General features: G+C 38.7%; 1 protein-coding gene across 21 annotated transcripts; it reads left to right on the plus strand.

Annotated features, from left to right (window-relative positions):
• The first annotated feature begins 5,110 nt into the window (after positions 1 to 5,110).
• LOC121576907 (paired box protein Pax-6) lies at positions 5,111 to 22,598 on the plus strand. Of its 21 annotated transcripts, none has more exons than XM_041890472.1 (14): positions 5,111 to 5,269; positions 9,012 to 9,160; positions 12,079 to 12,132; positions 12,948 to 12,977; positions 15,430 to 15,560; positions 15,876 to 15,917; positions 16,007 to 16,237; positions 16,552 to 16,717; positions 20,025 to 20,183; positions 20,497 to 20,579; positions 20,696 to 20,852; positions 21,107 to 21,219; positions 21,504 to 21,651; positions 21,779 to 22,598. In XM_041890472.1, the coding sequence occupies exons 2-14, from the start codon at positions 9,148 to 9,150 to the stop codon at positions 21,862 to 21,864; spliced, it is 1,413 nt and encodes a 470-aa protein (XP_041746406.1). In that variant the 5' UTR covers positions 5,111 to 5,269; positions 9,012 to 9,147; the 3' UTR covers positions 21,865 to 22,598. The 21 variants fall into 21 exon arrangements, with proteins under 21 accessions (XP_041746406.1, XP_041746405.1, XP_041746403.1 ...); XM_041890471.1 differs by lacking the exon at positions 5,111 to 5,269 and adding an exon at positions 6,499 to 6,856; XM_041890469.2 differs by lacking the exon at positions 5,111 to 5,269 and adding an exon at positions 8,696 to 8,883.
• Positions 22,599 to 23,927: the final 1,329 nt, after the last annotated feature.

A 23,927-nucleotide genomic window follows, 5' to 3' on the forward strand; every position in this document is an offset into this window, starting at 1 on the left:
CGATTGACGCAACAGTCAGCATTTGAGCTGGCCACACTGTTTCTTCACAGAAACATTTTGCACTAACACAGTCCTTACAAAGTTATGTCCTGAATGTGACCAGTTTATTTTTGGATGCAATGTTCAGACATTCACAGAAGTAGCGACAGCATAACACAATCGTCCAAACCGGAAAATGTAAGCTACATTTGTCCTAGCGCTAATTGAGGAAAAATGTATGTAACACAAGTGGTCATATTTCGATAAGTCACAGCTGACAGAAACCACAATATGAATTAGCTAATAGCAATTACTATTTATAATTCATTTTTTACATTTAGCAGACACTCTTATCCAGAGCAACTTACAGTTAGTTAGTGCATACATTATAATTTTTTTCATACCCCCTGTGGGAATCAAACCCACAACCCTGGCGTTGCAAACACCATGCTCTATCAACTGAGCTACATCCCTGACGGCCATTCCCTCCCCTACCCTGGACCAATTGCACGCTGCCCCATGGGTCTCCCGGTCACGGCTGGCTACGACAGAGCCTGGATTCGAACCAGGATTTCTAGTGGCACAGCTAGCGCTGCGATGCAGTGCCTTAGACCACTGCGCCACTCGGGAGACTATTGATCATTAAATCATGGGTGAGCTCACCATTGATTGAAATAATTGAGTAAAACACTTTCTAGAAATTGAAAGTAATCCGACAATGGGTAGTTTGTGCGAGCCACCTTGCTTGTTTTTTCGCGTCAACCAAAGATTTATAAGAGGAGACAAGATGAGTTTGGTCTGTTTGCAGTATGCATGTTGAAGGGAGGGGGGTGTTGTCTACGATCATTCACTTCCCTTCATTCACTTCCGGAAGTTTACTCGAAAGTTAAGTGAACCACTCCTTCACCTCATTATAACATCTTTGGTCTGACAGTCATTAACGTGACACCCAGAATGCATCGTATAATGTCAACAAACATGGCGCCACACATAGCTGGCAAATACCTTAGAATTAGCTCATTATAATATTTACAACCTTCAAAAAAGTATTTTACACACATCATAGGTGTCCATTACAATCTATGCAGGAATGCATTATTTGTCACCAGTACTTGAAAACATGTGAATAAAACTGTAAATACATTATGCTCCATACATACATACATACATACATACTACGGTAGAAACGACAACACGATAGACAGAAAATAAGGCACTTACTTTGATAGGAACGCACACATGTCCAAAGTTATTATTTGTAAGGAAAACAACAATGAAGGCAATGCGAGCGCCAGCCAGAAAATGTGCCAGTTCGTGCAAGACTGCACAAATGTCTGCATACTTAATCTGCGGAAACACTGGGGAAGTGCTTGGGCTCTCCTCGAAGAGAGAAGGTTGTCCGGCTCAGTAAAGCCTCAAACATAAATTGTCCGCAACACTGAAATGGGCAACTTCTATGTGAATTAATGAGGAGGAGGAACACACCTCAATTCAAGCTGTTGTTAGAAAATACAATTTGTTCGAAAATAATTTGAAATTGACAAGCTGAAACATAGCCTATAGATACGCAACAGGATAGTTAACACGCGCTGCCTGCTGATTGACAATCACATTTCAGAACAGTGAGTGCGTTCTGACATCACGTGCATAGAACAACTCACACTGGGGCGACCTTTAGAGATATTTGGAACTCAGGTTAAACAGGTAGTTTGTAAATGTGTAGAATGTGTTTGTTTTGGGTCCACACTGGTAAGTTAACTTAGGTAAATTAGACAGTCACAGGGGATTTACTTCTGAAGAACTGGTCAGGGCATTACACTTTCCATTGAGCTTCAGTTCACTTTGATTTAAGGCTTGATCACACCTGTAGTGACTACTTCTATCCGTCACGCCCATTGTTAAAACTGCATTGTTGGTTAGGGTTTTGTAAGTAAGCATTTCACTGTAAGGTCTACACTTGTTGTATTCGGCACATGTGACAAATACAATTTCATTTGATTTGATTAGTTGCTTATCCATTGTTCACTAGACATATCAATGTAATTACACCCAACACAATGTTGAAAAACAGAATACTTCCCACCGCTAGATCACATAACTAGACGTGAACTGGACGTGGTCCCAATGCTGCCACCAATGTAGCGGAAGAAAGTGAAAGCTTTAACAGGGACTCTAACCTTGCTCATATGTGGCAAAATGAGCTCTAACAGCTGTTGCCATGAAAGCCTAGTAGACCTCTGGGCAGAGGCAGTAGGCCAACAACGCTGGCATATGCCTTGTTACAATAGCCTAAGTATATAATATGATTGACACGACCATAATAATCATGAAACGCCTTTGAAGTGCCATAAGTGTAAGCCAACATAATTCATTATTTTACATTAACCTGTTTAACTGCATTGATATGGCTTAATTGATCATCATCCAAACTCGTAATAGTTGCAAACATCATGCAGTTGCACCAGGGGAATTTAAACCAAACAGGTCTTCTGTTTCCCCACATTTATTGATGAATTAATTTCACATCATAAATCATATCGCCATTCCCCAATCAAATACCTTAATCGATACCACAACAACAACACAAAACAGACAAATACAGCTTTTAACTCCAATCCAACCCTCATAAAATCGGAGATAGCACCAGTATCCCAAAGTATTAAGTGAAAACAAGCATAGAAAAAAGCATTGGCATTAATAAAAAATAAAAAAGACGTAAGGCTATTATTGTATTATAAGTATTTAGGTGAAAACCTGGTTGATTAACAATATTGGGTTGTTAACACGTTTTCTTTTTTATATAAATAAATTTGGGCCCCAAAAAAAGGCAGTGTAGAACACCATTGCCCGAATTGAGTGTGAGATTGTGTTGGTCATATAGCCTATACCTTCAATCACTCCCCACTTTAGTGACGTGGAATTGACAAATATGTTACTTTTTTCCAAAGAATTTGGTTCAATATTGTAGCTAGCATATTGCATCAAAATCAATGTGAGTCGAGAGTAGTTGGCAGGTGTCAATCTCAGTATTTCGCTTCTTCATCCAAGTCTATTACAAGGGTCATGGAGTAAGAGCAAATCCTTCTGTTATCATGTTCTCCAGTTTAGAAAGCAGCGAGCATGGACGCTGGATGAACAACAAACACATGTATATGAATGTTATTAAGGGTTTTGTTGTAGGAATACTAACAACTGCATGTTCTGAGAATGTTTTTGAGCGAATGAAGAATCTCGTTGTCCTGTGAGAGAAGAGCGAAGGTTTAATGATGGAGGGTCTTTCTGCCCGATGCGCTTTCAAATAGGCTACATTGTAGATCGAAATGAGCCTTGACACGTCGAGCAAAAGTGAATTTCTAACCTACAGGACGTGCCTGTCGACTTTGAACAAATTGCATCCAATCACCCCGAGGCCCGAGGGAATGCGGTTAATGTTTCGGTCAAGGCTGGACGACGCGCAGAACAACAAATAAAACACTCAGTTTATTAGAATATTTCACAGAGAAGAGAAACAGAGAAAATAAACAAATACAAAAATAGCCTACAATTGGCCTTAAAACAACTATTAATAACTTTATTTAGATTGTTATTATCCAGGACCAGTATTTCCTCAAGTAAATTGCTTGATATTTTTTTATAAATGTCATAACTGAATGATGGCATGTGCTATTTATGATAAACTCATGCAGACTGCACATTTCCAGTGTAGACTATTAGCTCAAGAGAGTTGATTGCCAGATTATTATTTTAGAATTGATAGCCTATCCTCGAAATTGACTCCCATGCTATATTGTATGCTGATCAAAAAACTAGTTTTGCAAGTGCATAGGCCTGTAAATTAGCCCTCACAAACCACATGGGCAGACTTCTTGATGCACAAAAACATCTAACCTAGGCCTATAAAGAAAAAAAAAGTCATAATTTAACACAATAATTTTCAAGTATACCTCACTCCATTAAAGCATCCAACAGTTACTCCAGTTTTGCCACGAGGTAATCCTTTATCAACTCACAGCTGTAATGTGGTAACATGGTCAGTCCCAGGACATTTACCATCAGCTTCGCTGCAAACAAATGCTTGTGGATGTAGGCCTCTTGGTATTGCTACCGCGCTCTGCATGGCTAGGGAATCAATAATAATAATTAATGTAGGCCATTTTTTTCTTTTTCTGTTTGATTGAGCACGAGACTGGATACCCTGTAAATGAATGGTGCACTGCATGAGCAAATGTTTTCCCAACTTTTTGTATTAGATATTTGATGGAAATATTGGTATTATTGGATATATTTTTTTAAATAATGACATTATTGTTATTATTTTAACATAATAATAATAATAAAAAACGTATTATTATTATTATTAGTAGTAGTAGTAGTAGTAGGCCTAATAGTAATATTAATAATAATAGTTAATATTAATATTTATATTATTAATATTAATATTATTTGTATGCCCCCCAAGACAAGTATTAAAGTGGTAGTGATGGGTCGTTCGTGAGTGAACGACTCTTTTTGAACGGCTCTTTTTGGTGAACGTCAGGAACCGAATCGCATCTGTGAAAGAGCCGTTCATTTGGCTCCCTGATTTGCGTACTGTTACTATTTCCTTTTTGAGCTCCAGACAACGATTAGGCCTATCTGTAGATAAATTATAAAAACGTTCTCTGACGATTGTAATTCCTCACTGCAGGAACCATAGATGGTGATGAGAGAGCCTTTTTCTTGTCCACACACATTCACGCAATGTGTTCATTTTTATATTTCTCTTTTTTTTTGCAGGCGTCGAATAATTTGGTCAGGTAAAAACGTATTTGAACTCACATGTCACGATCTGACATAATGGCAGACATATTGTAAGCTTTACATTAGATATTTGATATTTCCCCATGGTTTTAGGTAGCCTACATTTTTCACCGCTACTGAACGACGAGCCGTTTGGGAGACAAATTAACGGAGACAAATGAGCCGGCTCACTGAAAAGACATCACTAATAAGTAGGTTTGGACATCTCCCGCCGCGACTTCATAGTTAGCGGAGTGATAAGTGGTGTCCAAAGTGACGTGTAGCGGCACTGCTGCCAATCACTGCCAAGTTGTGGATGATATTAGTCGAAAGTTGGTGGTAGAAGCGACATTGTCATTTTATATTCTCATCGACGTGGAAACAGATTGCAATTCAATAGGTTACATGAAAACCATGGAGTCTAAACATCACATTCTATACATTATTGCTTCTGTTTTATGATCAACACGGACTGGAAACGCAAGTGAAGTGGATCTTTACTTTCTACCAGGTATGACTTTATACATCTTTCGCTGTCAACCAATACTCTTTATAGGCCTATGGCTTTCCAGGTGTGGTGGCTTAGATATATTGATCCTTGCTATTAAAGCCTTTTACAAACATATTTCCCTGTGTTGTTCCCACTGAGCTTCGAGGAAACATGTTTATTGAACCCGAGGTAAGTCTTCACGTGATACTAGAGTATGGAATGTTGTCCACAAAGATTGCTTAAACAGGCTATAGGCCTACATAGGACACAAGGAACGTAAACGTAGCCTTTTATAGATTTATTGCAACTACAGTTTTACGCAAGCATGTTTAATTGTTAATAATATAAATAATAGCAATTAATACAAATAATTGTTTGTGTGTGTGTTATTAGGTTATAGAGTTGATATAACCGTAGTATTTGCCTAGTTAGGCCTTTGTTAGTAAAATAATGTGAGTGTACACTGAAGCTTACCTCATGACTAAATTGAGAGCCACTTTCCACACCTCCCTAATAAGTGGCATTTATCGAGGAATACGTTAGTCCTGCTGTCAGGTTAAACAAGTGTTGGAAGTAAAGAATCTGGCAATGAACCATGTCCTGAATATGACACGATCTTTAGTTATACTTAAAATTCTGAATATGGGCCAGCATCACAATTAATAAACACATATAGCCTGACCAAATCAAATCAAATCAAATTGTATTTGCCACATGCACCGAATACCACAGGTGTAGACCTTACAGTGAAATGCTTACTTAATAGCCCTTAACCAACAATGCAGGTATAGCCATGACAAAACATTGTATTACCCCCCTCCTTCCACAAACGAGTTATTCATGGTTTTATTCCACAACTTTTATTAATTCGGCAGCAGATAATTTCTGTAAAGTATAGCCTAAATACAATTTCTAATTTGTTACCGGTGATACTCCAAGATCAATTGCTATGCAACTTGTTAGCTGTTGAATATAATATTAATGTTCATAATCTTACGTTTCCCAGAACCGATCCTCTCATTAACCGCTGATAAATCAATGGGTATATCAACACACATTCGCTTTGGGTGATATTTTTTTGTCTCTCGCTCCCTCTCTCTCTCTTTCTCTCGCTCTCTCTCCTTTCCTCCCTCCCCACTCTCTGTCACTGTGTTCCCAAGGATGACGTCAGCCGTATTCAGTGCGACCTCCCCTTATAATTTGTTTGGTTCAAAACTTTTTAGGCGGTCCTCAAAGACCAGTTTGCCCGAGGGAAAAAGAGCGATAAGATTACAGTCTTCTCCCATGGCCTGAGAGAGTACTTTCTGCTAATCCGAAATGCGTTAGGCTAATTGTTAGTTTTCAACATTGCATTTGCAACTCGTGAATGTTGCCTGAGTTGTTCCAATTAATGGATTTACATTTATTTATTTGATTTTTTTACACTTGTTGATTTCAACAAGTTCAATCTGCAGTCAAGTAACAAGATAACTCAACCACAAGACAAGAACAAGGCGGATTACGTCTTTCCAAATAATTAAATGATCCATTGGTGCTATTGTTTAGCAGTCTTACAACAGGTTGATCTAGGATCTTCTCATTGAATTGAGTGAAGAGGAAGTAATTGGGGTTTGTACATTACAATATAACAAACTTTGTTAGCAGTGCACTGCATGGTTCTTCAGTGGGTTTATGGACATGAAAGACGACTTTTTTTTGTAGCCTACTGCAGTTTCAGGGTAAACTTGTAAAGATGCCTTTTCGTCCATAGATGTGCATCAAAGCAATTATAACTGTATTTTCAACATGCCTTGACATCGTCATGTTTTGCTTATTTGCATGCATAAAATGTTTGACCTATGCCGTGCATGCTCGGAAAGATCCATAAAATATTCAAATAAAATATCCTATTCACACGCCCATCTTAACTATTAACAAATATTTTACTACACACAAACCTTCAAATCAATGCAACATTGAAAGAGTAGCCTATACCTCATGCAACCTACTGAAAAGTAGCATCTTGCTCTGCTATTAATACAAACCTGTTTTGATGGGCCAACTTTGGCATCAGAAAACAAACATTTAATTAAAATAATGTACTATTCTTTCACAGTGTGTGCCAAAGTGGCAACAATAAACCGTCCGCGTCAAAATAATTCGCAGCAAGGATTTTAGAGGAGTGGAATGAAAGTTATGTGAAAATATTAAACGAAGTTGCAGAGCTTCACCCCGGGACTCGAGATGACAGTGCATGACGGTCGCTCGAGCTCATTATCCCGCTCCCATTCAGCCGCCCTTTCATTGCGATGCAAACTCTTTGGCAGTGTCGTTTGTCTCCGCATTGTACTTTAGTTGGGAATGCAATGGTTGTCAGGACTCTTATTCAGTTTCAAGATAGTTTATTGATGAGCTCTGACTTTTAGCACTTTTCAAATTTCAAAGGAAGTCAAGTGTAAGCATCCACGAACACGACTTCATTTTATGCTCTGCCCGTTGCAACACTTTTCACCCATCTTTTGGGTTACCCCACCACGCCACAACCCCCCTCGTTTCCTATTCCACGATCCGGAATCTGTTCCATTTGAACAAATGATTGGATCACCCCTAGCCGAGACTGGTTCTCCAAGTGTAACCTCAAATGCAGGCAAGGAGGGGTTGCTTTGGAGTGTGCTGAGGTTTGCATTAATTGCCAGGCATTCTACAAATGTAGTTTGGGTGTGTGGTCATGACTGCAAAGACATTTGCTTATATTTACGTCCTGTGTTATCTATCCTTTAGAGGCCTCGACGCTGCGTCCTGCCTATCATTTCATCTATAGAAAATTAAGCCAGCCTCGGTATTATATTCATTTAGTCGATGGATATTGTTTGTCATTTAGGGGTAAACAAACAAATCTACCAGATGTGATGTCAGAGTCAACAGCAACACGTGCAAGTTTGCGCTTGCTTCAGTGACTGCACTCTGCCCATTAGGCTGCTGCGTAAAGATTGTACGCTATGCAAAGCTTTCAAAAGCTATAGCCTAATAAATCCCTTAATTAAATAATTCAGTAAACTAAATCTTTCAATTCAGCCTTTAGATGTTTAAAATATATAAACGTTAATGTATCACATTATGTAAATGAAAAAGCAGTGTTTTTATTGGTCTTTATCAGTGGATTATCAGTCGTAAACGATCAAAAATGAAGATGGACTGCAAATGGTTAATGTTGATCCGTTTGAGGTCGGCGCGCAGCATGTGTTCACTGCCCGTACATGCATTTGTAACTTCAGGTTCATGGTTAGTGTAGGAAATCTTGTATGCGTTCCACGATCGTGGAGCCCTGTGAGTTGCACTTGCTATCCCTCATCCAATAGCATTTCTAAAGGAAATATTCAGTGTGTGTGTGTGTGTGTGTGTGTGTGTGTGTGTGTGTGTGTGTGTTAGAGAATGAGAAATTAATGTGCATGTGCAGAGTGATTAGTGGGTTTGAAAAGCAAGCTCTGGCTCTGCCCCGTTTCCCGCTCTGGCACCACGAAGTAGGAGGAAGTGTTTCGCTAGAAGATGATGACAGAGGTCAGGCTCTGCTAATGGGCCACTGAAGAGGAGTGGAGGCGAGGCACAGACCAGGAACACATACATTAATACACTAGTCCCATCACCAATCAGCGTAGGTGCGCTACCCTCTCTCTCTCTCTCTCTCTCTCCCTCTCTCTGTCTCTCACCCACTCACGCGCGCACATTTTCAGTCTCGCGCAGTCCTGACATCCCATTTTATTGTCAATCTCTGCTTCCTTCACAGGGATTTTCATCTCTATTCAAGATCACTTGGAAAATATATACAAGGAAAATCCTTCGAGGGGGCTATCCAGCACTGTGGCTCCGTCTCTTTTGCGCTCAGACTTATCAACAAGGGCTTTGGCTGCAGTGTACACAGGATGCCTCAAAAAGGTAAGCTCCGATTTCTTGGCACTTTGTACCTACATTTCAGACAGCGCGCATTATTCACACAATCATGCGTATAGCCTAGTTTATACATTACACTATTTTATAGTGAAACATAAAATAAAAGTAGGCTAAGTGTTGAAAAGGCAAATTAAAACAAAGTTAATAACTTGCAAGTTTTTGTTGTAATTTAGGAAGAGAGTCCGATTGGCTCAAAAGTTTTCAGTGATGGTCATATCGGCTTTAATGAAGGAACTTCGGTACGCAGACTAGTGGCAGCCTAATTGGAACATTTCAGTTCGCCTCTTTCTTACTCTGGTATTGCTTGTATCCCGTCGTTGCTTGCGGATAGCTTAATGCTTATTTATGACAGGAAAGAGTAAAAAGTCACGTTAGGCCAGTAATCAGTCCAGAGAATGGGGACGCAATGATCCGATGAGCAAGAGTGTCAAGTTGAATCATACAGTCAGACTCACCCGGGCACCATCACAGAAAATGCTCAGTGAACTTTTTCCTAAAGTTCACAAACCCTAACCCTTTATCGTGTATTCAATTACAATTGAAGTAGTCCTACTTACTGAACACAAATAGTAAAGTGCTTTTAACATTTGCAGGACATATAGGCCTATGTGAAAACAGTACAGAAATCCACTCATAATAAATAATACATGATTAAGCTTAGCCTATAGCTATTTTTCCACACAAAAGAATGAGGACGATAATGATTAGAATGACTCCATATTAGGCAACGTTTTACGTGCAATAGATAAAACAAGTAGAAGAAAATACAGAAAAAGTTCAACATCAAAACCATTGTTTATATTTGAGGTTCATTTTGATTATGCTATTTACAACGTTAGGATATGCATTAGGCTTTTGACTCTTCCAGTACAATAGGCCTATTGCTTTATTCTAATGGCAAAACATATGGTAGCTATATAGGCCTGGTGGTAGCTATGTAACATGTTATTGGGTTCAACTTCATGCCGGACATTGATGCTGTATTGAGTTTTTCTGTATATAAATGAAGGGAATAATATATGCCTTACAAGTCTGAAGATGCATGTTCAATTGAAATTCCAGAGGTAGTGGGTTAAAACGGGCAAAATACAGATGAGGCCCTCCTATTTTGTGGACTGCATCAAATAAATAATACAATTCTAGCTAGACTTGAACAAAAAGCAAATTATTGGCTTTTCATCATCTCATCTCAGTGTGAAGTAAAAAAAATAAAAAAATAAAATATATATATATATTACATATATTCATACAAGTAGACTGCTTTCGGGTTAAGCTCATGCTTAATACATTTCATTATTTTAGACATGTAATCATTATAAACTCGGAACCCTTTACTTTGCTTTTCCCAATTTTTTCATTGCATTAATACATTTGAAAATAATTAGAATGAGAAAAATGCAAATAAATGCTTTGTAGCTACACCTATCTAATTATAAACGTCTACAATGAGTGAACCAAAAGTGCATGTAATTTTATGTAATAAAGGATTATTAATTGTGAGTTGTAATTATGAGTTAGTTGAATTTACACCGTTTCTTTTGAATATTTACCATACATAGGAATAACACGTGCTGCACAGCTTGGCTCTATGCTTGGATGTATAGGTTATTTATTTGTGGATGCACACTGTAAATACACACACACAATCCATCGCCTGTTTAAAAAGGAGGAGATAAAAAGGGAGAAAATCAAAGCTTGGACTATTTCCATAGTGCCCTCCTTTTCGGCAAATGTTTTGAATGGGCTCTTTATGGCAATTGTCTTTTTCCAATTGAGCACCCCACTGAGCTGTTGTATCTTTTTTACAACCCTTAACGAAAAACCAGTAACACAATTATCTCCAGATATTTATAACAATCATTTGCGTTTCTATTTGATAAAAATTAAAAAAGCAGAGGGATACGGACACCGGGTCACCGCACGCAGCAGCGTAACTGTGGCGGTGTGAGGGGGTTGTTGTTGTGCTGGGCATGGGTGCAGTGGGAGGGGGTTGCTCCCTTCAGCTCTTTGTATTCCTGAGAGTTATTGGTACGGTTAGTACGAGGTTGGGTATCTAGTTAGGGAGCCTCAGTTCTACACTCTGGGTTCTGGTGTAGAAGCAGAAAGGACGCCATTGTTGAAATTCTGCAGGCTTTGTTGGAGAGCCTTCACCCCCTTCCCGATTTCACTTTCCAGAGCAGCCAACCGAGGTAGACAGCGTATGCCACTAGACGACTACATCTAAAGACATCTTAAACGTATATTACTGAAGTTTTTAATTGTATGGAAAGGGGATGGACTAAAGTGTTCATGGCTAATATAATAACAGTAATATTCACATGAAGAGCCTTGAACAATTTTGCACCTCTTAATATGCAAATTTATTAAAAAATCGTTAATTGTATTTCTAAACGTAGCCTACTCTCAATACACCTAAAATACAGTTAAAAGCTGATAATATTTAACGTTTTCTAAAATTACTGCAATGCTTTTCATCTCATGAAATGAGTTGGAAAATATTGCAGTAAGTCTGACTTAATAAAAACGACAGCTAAGGTGTACTAATAAAATGTTTTGCTTTGTCCATAGGGAGAATATATTAACTAGTGAGAAGCAGATGAGAGAGTCTTTAAATTGTTTTAAGCGGACAGTCCACACTGTTTCCAGGCAAGTTTAAACACTGAATATATATATTCAAAAACCTATAGAACAACAGACGATATTATGCTCTCGTATTATAAAATATGAATGAATAATAGCCTAATGCATCCTGAGTTATTCATGAGTAATACAGTGCCCACCCGTAATTTTCTAATTGCACCAAATCAATGTCTGCGATGTGTATGTACCTTTATTATTGTAATAGCCTATTATTAGCAACATGCCAATACTGACCATTGTTATTCTTTTCCCATGACTAATAGAATACTATAACCGGGCCACGTGGGAATCTGGCGTTGCGTCCATGATGCAAAACAGTAAGTCATGTTTTTTTCTGAGTAACTTATACATTGAGCTGTAAAGAGGCAGTTGGCACATGACATTTATGCTGAAGATGTTGGTTTGCATGTTTGTGTAGAATAAGGCCAATACTTTTGGGCTTGTTTACATTTGCTGAATTAGAAATGCTTTATGTATGCTCATTGTCATATTTTTATCCACACAGTGGTATTTCTGTCATGTTTCTGTATGCTTCTATTAACCTGTACGTGTAGGAACTGAAATATAGCCTAATATCTGCAACTGGACTATCATATCAGAGAAGACGCTAGAAGGAAGTAGAAGGCCTAGATGGTTTTATTTATTGGCCAATTGCACAACTTCCAATGCAGTTGTTTTGACACACATACAGAGAAAGAAAGAAAGAAAGAAAGAAAGAAAGAAAGAAAGAAAGAAAGAAAGAAAGAAAGAAAGAAAGAAAGAAAGAAAGAAAGAAAGAAAGAAAGAAAGAAAGAAAGAAAAGGTTATTCTTGATATGATAAAATAGCATTTCAGAAACGCCTGTTGGGGTATGCCAATTCACATAGTTCATTATATGCACTAATGGACATTGCATGCATCTCATGGAGAATATGTAATGTTTATGAAGATGTTATCCCTTCTATATTACCACAGTGTGGGATACAATTGTATGCTTTGATGAGACGTTGAGTCTTTCTTATGAATGCATTGGACCTATAAACGTTAGAGCAGTATTTACATATTTGAGATGTTATTCAGTAATTCATAATTAATAATGTTGTGTCGTTGGCAGAGTGACAATAAAATACATATATGTTCTTTCTTAATGCTGGACAAGAGGTGTATGACATCTGTAACGAAGGTGTGTGGAATAGCTTACCTCTCATTCTCTTAACTGAACGACACGTTTTTGCTGCAGTGTGCTTTCATATTTATGCCAATACATTATATTGCCTTGGCTTAGCCTTGAACTTCATGTATATTTTCATATCAGGCCTAAATTTATCAAGTTATAGACGTAGGATCAGATGGAAGATGTGATGCTCTACACTTGTTAGACCTCCAACCAAACAAAGCATTTGAATCTAGGTCAGTTTAAGTAGGCCATATGAAATAATTGAGCGGCCCCATATTCCCTCTCACATTTGAAAAGAAAACTGAGGCCTTCAACTAAACGTAATAGACTATACGAGTTTTTTCTTTGGCCATTAATTTGATTCTAGATGTTTTTTTTAAAGATCAGACATATTGTGTCTGTTCCTCACCTTTTAAATGGACCTACTGGCTACCAAAATATTAGGCCTAGGCTATATATTAGCCTGTAAACAAGATTGTACAAGCTTGTGCCATTATTCATACCTTGTTACATTTTTAAATATGATGGCAATGGACTGTCGCAATGTTATATGGGGTGGTCTTTTGAGCGAAATACTGAGCAGATATGATTCGGGTGAGGCCTTTAGTCTGTCTAAAGGTCGCGGCTGGCTCTGCAGGCTTTGTGCTAATAGCTCCTGGGTGTATATGGAACTGAGCGTCCAAAATGACGCCATATGTTTTCCTATTAATTGACTTGCAATAGAATACAAGGCGCATAATCATTGCCACTCGGCGAGATCGACACCACTCACCGTGGGGAATTATATAATGATAAAGAATTAGGCCTAACCTTTCTAGTGAAAGTTTTATATTATTATCTCTGTGTGGCAGTGATCAAGTGGATTTATTTGAGCACTATACGGGAGGCGCGTTCAAAGACAATAAATCTTCAATATGCTTTTCCCTGCTGACCTATCAAATGCACAAACACAATTGATTTAATCTAATCCTGGAATTAACCTACAAAAAATGACATAGCGATGGATTTGCTCTTACAGCAGTCTACTCCTAAGCAAATAGCCTATATTTACACCCTGATTTTGGCTAGAATTTGTGACTTCAGCCCTATGGCAGTAGACAACAAATTCACAAGCACATGTAGCCTAATGTTCTATTTTCAGGCCCAATATAATATTATAATTGATGTAGGGCCTGCCTATTATTTAATCTAATTTTTATTTGAAAACACAGTAACCAAACATATGTAAAACAAGGGAGAGTGCTAACATCTCAAGCAGACTTATAAAAACAGTGTAAATATAGGCTATGTTGGTTTGTCGCTTGAAAAAAAATAAGAATGTCACTTTTTATATATTAAGAGCGACGCGCGCTCCCATCCTCGTGCCCGCGCACAGCCCCCTGGCTACCATAAAATGAAGCTTCCCTTGAAGGGTAAATGAGTAGGGTCCAATTTAGTCTGAGTGATATCCAAATGCAGACAGCAAGGGTCGTTTTATCATGCTACTATTTGTCGTGATGATGCGATTTTCAAAAGCAGAGCAGTGTCATAAAGTGACATGCCTGCCACAAGTGCTCCAACTGATCTTTTCAATTAGCCTTCCATGCATGATCCAGGGCGACTTCCGCCTATTTCCAGAAATTAAGCTCAAACTTGACGTGCAGCTAGCTTTATTTTAAAGACAAATGTCAGCCAGGCTCATCATATTTTCCCACTCTTCTATATTTGGAGCTTATTTATTGCTAAGGAGCTTGTGCTCTTAGAGTCAATTTAACGGGAGGCTTGGAAGGGAAGGGAGAGGAGAACTAGAGCAAACGTAGACGACTACAGGGAGGCTCCTTTTCCATTTGACTTCAGGTTTGGTCTGGTTTCTGGGCTATCCTAAGCTGGCTATTGTTAATTGACTCGTATGAAAGTACCTGTTTACATGGGCGTTTATGATGTTTTGGCTTGTGTAACAAACATCAAGTTGATATACATAGGATTAGGTGATGCTTTGTTTGATGTGTTGACAGTATACTGTAATTACTACTTTATAATGCTGTGCAGCAAATAGCATTACGCTATTTGAGCTAAAGCTTTGCAAAGATGCGCAGATATCGGCTCAGTGGGCTGGATATGTTTTGGTCGAGTTCATACCACACCGCTGAGGCTAATCAATGTTCTGCATGTGTGACTAGAACAAAATTGTAGAAGATAATGATATTCGCGAGCATATCCGGAAAGCATTTAAAACATATGACAAATTAACAATGGCAATTATAACACAATATGCAAAGTCCAGCGTGATTTCCTCTATGTTTGGTGGTGAACGTTCAGTTTTGTTTAGTCTCCTGTTCTGCTTGATAACTTTTATTTTTGCATAGTTAAACACTAAACACTTGCATCAGAGACATCTGTAGTGAAGAGGCTGCTGTTTTTAATCACAGCTCATATTTCGTGGCTTAACTAAAGAGAGTGTAACCCTGTCTCTGCCCAGGTCACAGCGGAGTGAATCAGCTCGGCGGAGTGTTCGTCAACGGCAGACCCCTGCCCGACTCAACCAGACAGAAAATAGTCGAGCTTGCTCACAGTGGCGCGCGGCCGTGCGATATATCCAGGATTCTGCAGGTGATAACACTACATTCTTCTCTCTGTCTGCATAGTAAAATGCTTTAGAATAACATTTGTAATCTGTGATTTTTATTTAGAATATACAACTAAATGCACAGCCAAATATTGTTATTTCAAACCATTTTAAGTTGCAGTTTTGATTTTGGATGGTGAATTACGAATTATGGTTTGTCGTGATGCCAGGAAATGTTACGACACAACCTGCAAACATTTCTATCCAAAGTAGATGTCTTGATCCAGTATCAGATGCATTTCAACAAAGTGCAAGTAAAATTACCTTATACCATTCAAGGTATATTTCTTGTGTTATAGACCCATGGTGATGCAAAAGTCCAAGTGCTGGACAATGAAAACGTAAGCTTAACAATGTTTGTAGTATACACATATATTACACATTAGTCTTGAATAATGTATGTGATTTGTGTCTATTGTTTTCTATTTAGGTGTCAAACGGCTGTGTGAGTAAGATTCTGGGCAGATACTATGAAACCGGCTCCATCAGACCAAGGGCGATCGGAGGTAGCAAACCAAGAGTAGCAACTCCGGAGGTGGTCGGAAAAATTGCCATATACAAGAGGGAGTGCCCTTCAATCTTCGCGTGGGAAATTCGTGACAGACTGCTTTCAGAGGGGGTCTGCACAAACGATAATATACCCAGTGTAAGTTCATTGAGTGTAAGTTACTACTCATACCATTTTATACGCATAAAAAAAAAATAACTGAGTTAAATTACAACGAACAACTGACCTCAATATTGTTTATGATCGTACACCTGTTTCAGAACAATTACGCATTGCGATTGATAACATACATTTAATTGATATTTTGTTTATTTCCCATTTCGATACCGAGTTTCTTACCCAAATACATATTGTGAATGTGAGAGTATGCATGCCATTATGTGACAGATCACTTACAAGCCAATGTGCGGTCACAACCAAGGGAAGCGCGTTGAATTAATGTGAAGCATTTTGGGTTTGTCTTTCAGGTGTCATCGATAAACAGAGTACTGCGCAACCTGGCTAGCGAAAAGCAACAGATGGGTGCAGATGGCATGTATGAGAAGTTGAGAATGCTGAACGGTCAGACTGGGACGTGGGGGACCCGGCCGGGCTGGTACCCCGGAACCTCAGTGCCAGGACAGCCCAACCCAGGTAGGAGAATCACTGGATTTGACGAGAGGAGTGAGAATGTCTTTATTAGGTCATTTCTATAACGATTTATTATTATTATTATTATTAGCTATTATTATTATTGTTGTTGTTGTTGTCGTATATCACTATACCAGGCCTATTATTACCATCATTATAATTATTGTAAAAAATTAACACAATAATATCTCCTTATATTTTATTGTGTTACAACATTATTAGGCTACATTATTGAAAGTAGCATGGGAACAAAAATAACTTTTTACAAAATCTTTGAGGATATCAAAGTTCAGCTGATGTTGTTTATCACTAATGCATCGGCTTTATTAGCCTTATTTGACCTATGCATGGAACTGTAATTCATTTCCTGTCCTATAGGCCTGTGCCATGCCCCCGAAAATGATTCAAAGATTAGGATACTTGGTATGATTCGACTAATTATTAACTTGCAAATTCTCGACATGTTTTTCGATTAAGTGTATTTTACAATAAGGTTGTAATTTCACAATTTAGTCGGTACGATTTAGTCTGCACGATTGATGCATTTATTGGCCCATACTGTAGGCCTATATCTGGTTGTCCGTCAATGAGTCCACATTTTCCCCATCCAACCTGCTTTAGGATGAAAAAATCTGAAGCAGTGTGCGGTAGGCCTATCTGTACAAAGGATGTTTCTGTCACACGCAAGAATTTGTTATGGGAACAGTTCTGTCGCTATGTAATTGCTCATTAGAGAACGTTTTGTTTCTCATTAAGGCGACATGAATAAGCGTCTAGTTTGAGGAGACAGCTGTAGAAATGTTCCACGGGAGACCCCTGGACACGATATGGCACCATTTGCCAATTAGACACGTCAGTTTTAAGAGAACTAAACAATAAAGGATGGACGCTATTGAAATACATAAACCGTTTTTTCTCCTTCATAATTTCTGCGTTTTTGTTGTTGTTGGCAACTACACATATCTCGAATGAGATATCCCCAACAATTAAATTAAGGTGAAAGGTGACCAAGTGCTAAGAGTAACAAATACATTTTTTCATGGTATAATAATAATAATAATAATAATAATAATAATAATAATAATAATAATTATTATTATTATTAAGTAGGCCCTAGTGTTATTATAATAGTATCCCAATAGTATTAATTATATAATCTAAGCCTATATAATCTTAGCATAATTATAGACTATTAGGCTGTTATAAATGAATAATAACGATGATAATAAGTGCTGCTGCTGTTGTTGTTTGTACTTTGAATGTATCACTGTTATCCTGTCTATTCAAAATATGCCCAAAATGTGTGTGTTAACACCACAGCCAGCTATACCAACATCGTATGTTCACTTATGTTCTGCCATAAGTGTCTACACTTCCATGGAGTGCGATTTCAGGGAAATTAAGAATCCATTACTCCGGAAGCATACGGCAGGGTGAGGTCTCAGAGGGGGAGAAATATGGTCTCAATCTGATAAACGCCACGCAACAGTGAATAAAATAGTGGATTCATCAGAGTGACAGGGCCCGAAGAGAGACAACTCTTTCACAAGGAGAGGCTGAAAGCTCTCGCTTGCGATTTCGTGTTTTTAGGGATCAACGTGACAGTTTTTCTTATCTTTTTTTCTTTATAGAGGACTAAAGCTGTCTATGGGGTTTAGACACTTTCTCTTTCAGGGGGTCCCAGAATGTTTTTAGTTTCTATTGCTGAAAGATGCCGCAGTTGGTTCCCTATCTGTTGGCTTGTTTTACGCCTGACTGATTGCGACACGTGATACTAAGGAATGGTTTTATTTCCCAGCGTCTTTTATTAATGAAAACAAATCCCAAATCTAGCGACAGTTGGTCTGGCTGAGGATAATAGAACGCACATTCACTCCTTTTGACGGATTAGCTCCAAAACTATAGCGCACTGGTCACTGATAAGCTTTATTTTTGGACACAAGAGGGACATTTAAAGGGGATAACTTCATCTTCGCGTATGTTCACAATAATGTAATAAGACACATCGTTCTGAATAATACATTTGGTTTTGAAACAACCAATCTGTCTGAAAAGCATCTGCATAACTTCAGAGCAAAGTGAATAAGCTACACAAATATGATGATGGGTCACTGCTGATATATAGTTGTTGAAATATATCTTCACCTATATTACTTAACTGTGAGCATACCAATACAGCTTATGACTAGGTATACTGAGCAACCTGCCTGTGCATGTAGAAAAAACACGAACTGTGAAATGGTAATCACCCACACAATAAACTGCCAAAGCAGATTTATCTAGGCCTACATAACTATGTGTATCGTTTGCTACGTAGGCATAATGTAATGGAGAAAAGGTATGCTGAATAAAGTGTCTAACAACACGACTGACTGAGGCCCCTCAACTCACAGTAGGTTTCTCTGTCGCCTTTATGTAACAAACACTGTCTGAGCATAGAGATGTCTCATTCAGTGTGTGCTGGGTGTTTTTCTTCCATGGCCTAAAGAAACCATAAATCCTAACTGGCGTTGAACAGGGCATCCTAGGAGACAGTGATTAATGATAGTAGTGCATAAAGGTTAACATACTGAGCTGAAAAGTCTGTTGACTGGAATCCTCCATACAATGAGGGGCACTGCGAGCCTCGAGAGAATCCTTTTGTGGCCTCCTCCAATTGTGTCCTCAAATTCTGCCCACGAAAGTTTGCCAACCCCTCCACAGACCGTGAATTTAATAGTTTCCCTTACTCTCCTGGTATTGTGTGGTCGTGAAAAACTGCTTTTATTCAAGTGTTGTGGGTTATTTCAATGGGTGTACAAACGCCATTGTGGAAAAAGATAACATTTTAAAAGGGAACGTTTGGATTTTAAAGCATTTCAGGGGATCTGAATAGGTTCTACTATGTTGTCTTATATTTCAGCAAGACAAGCATTGTTACATGGTCCTAAAAGATCAACGCCAAAAAGAATAGTTTCCCTCAACATTGTATAGCCATTTTATATAGCCTGATGTAACTAATAATATCTGGTCAAAATAACACAATGAATTGTCAAACCCAGTCAATATCAGTTGGAAGGAGCAGAGAACGCAACAAGTCTCAACATTTCACATATTATAAGAGAATGTTTTAGGCACAGGTGGGTTTTGGGCATATCCTCATGGGCCTCATTAAACTCCAAGGAATGCAAAAGAAACTCCAATGCAAGAAAATACAATAATTGTGCTAACTTGATCATATTTACTTCCAAACAGGTGCACCTCCTGCTATGCATTAAAGCTGAACAAAGAGTGATAGTTTGTATTGATTGATTGATTCATTATTTTTCAGATGGTTGCCCACAGTCAGACGGCGGAGGTGAGAACACTAATTCAATAAGTTCGAATGGAGAAGACTCGGATGAGACCCAAATGAGACTTCAGCTGAAAAGAAAATTGCAAAGGAACCGCACGTCATTCACACAAGAACAGATAGAAGCGCTTGAGAAAGGTACATTATACGGCCACTGTCACATGTTCTTGTCCAACTGTCGGCCGAAGTAATCCCATTAATGAGCTGGTGATACTAAATTAGAATATTTTAAGCATAATTAAGGCATCAAGACTGACTCGTAACTTGGCCTATTCATTTTGAATATCACCACAGATTACTGTTTTCATTGGCAAACTTTGAATAACTGTTTCACTGCAAATTTGAAGTTTTTTCCACAACTGTATTAGTCTGAATGCTTTTGTAGGCATATTTGATGTATAGCACATTAAATTACTTCCTTTCTAGTTCTAACTAATTTTATTTTTTTCAGAGTTTGAAAGAACTCACTATCCAGATGTTTTCGCAAGGGAAAGACTTGCTGCAAAGATTGACCTCCCAGAGGCCAGAATACAGGTACAGTGACCTCTCCTTGTGCCCATTAATATCATCTTGAATTTAGGGATATTGTAACCACATTCACAGAACTGACACATCCAACACTAACCATTGAAACATGAATGTGGTTTCAGGTGTGGTTTTCAAATAGAAGGGCAAAGTGGAGGAGAGAGGAGAAACTCCGGAATCAAAGGCGGCAAGCCAGTAACTCCTCCAGTCACATCCCTATCAGCAGCAGTTTCAGCACCAGTGTCTACCAGTCCATCCCGCAGCCCACAACACCAGGTTGGAGTCAGTGATCTTTATCTTTAACATAACATCCTATTACATCATGTGCATTCCACCTTCATTTATTGCCTGTAGGATCCATTTATGGGATTTTAGAACTGTAGCCTCATCAGCATGTAAAACAAAAATGTGTACAAATGTGGGTGAGAGTCAGGAGTGCCACACAATCCATTCTATGTTCCTGCATATCAATGTTGCAAATGTCAATCAGGTGCTGACTGGTCTCTAAAATAAATGTATATATCCTACCCCTGCAGTATCGTTCTCGTCAGGATCCATGTTGGGAAGACCAGACACAGCCCTTACAAACACATACAGTGCCCTGCCACCTATGCCAAGCTTCACCATGGCCAACAACCTGCCTATGCAAGTAAGTACATCAAGTCACTGTCAGATCCAATAATTAATGTAGCATTTTGGTGTTTTTTTCTAATTACTTTGCATAGCATCCATATCACAAGTTAATGCTAATAACTGGCAATGCTGTAGTAAATACTATGTTGAATTTCTAAACTAAATATGATAGTGCATTATTTATGTTCCCATGGTTTAGTGTGGCCCATCCCTTAGTAGTTGGGACCGTAGATGTGAAATGCTGCTAGGTGACAGAGAGGCAGGTGAATCTGACTGTCCTGTGTGCTGTTTCCCCCCCAGGCTCCTGTGCCCAGCCAGACCTCCTACTCCTGCATGCTGCCCACCAGTCCCTCAGTCAACGGGCGGAGCTACGACACGTACACCCCTCCTCATATGCAGGCACATATGAACAGCCAATCAATGGCAGGCTCAGGAGGCAACTCAACAGGTAAGCAGAGAAATGGTTCATGACAAAAAAAAAAAAAAATCCAAGACATTACAAATCACCATTTGCAAACATTAGTAGGTATTCATGGTGCCTGAACTGATCCATCGCTCTGTGTTTGTCATGTAAGGTCTCATCTCTCCTGGAGTATCTGTTCCTGTCCAAGTCCCAGGCAGTGAAGCAGACATGTCCCAGTACTGGCCCAGGCTACAGTAGAGACACGACTACCGTCAACGTGTGACTCCTCGGATATTGTCTTGAAAGAAGAGGCTGTCCAGCAGTATTTAATTACAAACAAGAGAAAATAGACTCTAAAAGACACTCTTTTGTACTGGGATTGTGCCATTCTCTATCATTCTTTGGACGCAAAGACTTGAAGAAGAAAAAAAAGAGAAAGGACTTCTGTAAAGTGCCCAGTGTAACATCCTTAATGGGGAAAAAATATCTCTGTTCTCCGTTTCCAACTTATGTCATTTTTGGTGTATTTGTATATGACCATTTGTATGTCATAATGAAAAAAGAACAACGTGGATGGACTGTGAAACTGAGTTGTTCCTTGCTTCTGCTGAAAAGAAGATCATTTGTGAAGAATTTTCTGCCATGAATAGTTTTTTATCAACGTATATCAAGAAGCTCTCCCAGTCTGTGTACAGAATGTGGACTCTGGTGAAACACGTTTCTATCACTCCAAGGCAGAGCTGGACCAGCAGGTACCAGCTGGGTACGAGAAGCCAATTTCTCTGTTATTTTCTTTTCCAAAGCTTTCTGGCAGAATCATTGTAAATGGAAAGCATTAACCGCTAAAAAAGAGGTGAAAAAAAACTTTTGGTAGCTAAAAACTGTAGATTGTGTCTTCGATATAATTCAGTTTGTTATGTCGAAATGTAAGTATTTGTCTCCCTAGCAGTCTCCCGGACAACATTTCTATAATAAAGTTAATTTCATTGATATTTCTCTGAATATTCTATGTATGTTTTATACACATTTTCATGTAATTTCATTGAATTGGGTACAAGTTCGTTGTTATAGTTGTAGTTAAGTGTTTTACTTTATTTTGTGCTACTAAAACCTCTTACTGCAACAGTGCATAGTAGCGCAAGGCCTGCAAGAGTTGAAAGCCTTTTAAGGTTTGGATCTATACATATCTGAATTAACCATTGTTGATTGTACAGACAGACCAAAGCCTTTGTATATAATATATTACACAACCTCCATTTCCTTTTGTAATCTTCTGTTGCATATTTTTTTAAAGATGTTGGTGACTTTTACATAGGCACAGTTTTAAATGTTAGTTTATCAGCTAGTCTTTAACTTATGAGCGAAAACCAGACATTTCCTTATAGTGGGTTGACCAGACCTTTGCTTGTCAGCGCCTTATTTTGTCAGACATGAGAAGATGCCGAAAAGTTACTTTTCATGAAAAGTTTTGCTCTACGACCCCCACAAGCTTCACGAGAGTCGCCTGAAGTCGGTGATGCTGACGTACCAACTCAGAACAGGTCGTCTCACAAAATTGCCTGTCTAGTCTGAACGGTTTGAGGTAGAAACTATTAGTGCCCCACTATCGAAAGCTGAGATTCTCACAAACACGGATGACTGTTTTGCTCTACGACCCACACAAGCTTCACATAACCCATTGCTGGGTGGTAAAAATGAACAAAAGTGAATGTGGGGTAGAATGTGCCAAAAACAAAGGGGTTAAATATGGGTCTAAAAATAGCTAAATGATCCATGGTATGACCATCTGAAAACAATTCCATATGTTAGCATAGTAGAACATCCCCCCAAGGCTTAGACTCAAGAGGGTTAACTAGTAATAAAAAATAAATACAAAAGATAGGAGTCAAAATTATTGGCACCCCTGTTTTGAATACTCCGGCACCCTCCCCTTGAAAGGACAACAGCACTGAGCCTTTTAAAATACATATTTTATGAGACTGGAGAACACATTGGGAAGGATCTTAGACCATTCCTCTATACATAATCTTTCCAGATCCTTAATATCCTTCTTTCTGTGCTAATGGACTGCCCTCTTCAATTCAAACCACAGGTTTTCAATGGGGTTCAAGTCCGGAGACTGAGATCGCCATTGCGAAATGTTGATTTTGTGGTAAATTAAGCATTTCTTTGAGGATTTTGATGTGTGCTTGGGTTTATTGTCTTGCTGGAAGATCCACTTGCGGCCAAGTTTCAAACTCCTGGCAGAGGCAACCAGGTTTCTGGCTAAAATGTCTTGGTACTTGGTAAAGTTCATGATGCCGTTGACCTAACACAGGCCC

The sequence above is a fragment of the Coregonus clupeaformis genome, chromosome 11, assembly GCF_020615455.1.
Source record: "Coregonus clupeaformis isolate EN_2021a chromosome 11, ASM2061545v1, whole genome shotgun sequence".
Classification (NCBI taxonomy): Eukaryota; Metazoa; Chordata; class Actinopteri; order Salmoniformes; family Salmonidae; genus Coregonus; species Coregonus clupeaformis.

Bases quoted from the DNA above. Each gene is read 5' to 3' on its own strand.
- LOC121576907 (XM_041890472.1), top strand. The intron at 12,133-12,947 runs GTAAGTCATGTT...TTCTTAATGCTG, and splicing joins TGCGTCCATGATGCAAAACA to GACAAGAGGTGTATGACATC. The intron at 20,580-20,695 runs GTACAGTGACCT...ATGTGGTTTCAG, and splicing joins TCCCAGAGGCCAGAATACAG to GTGTGGTTTTCAAATAGAAG.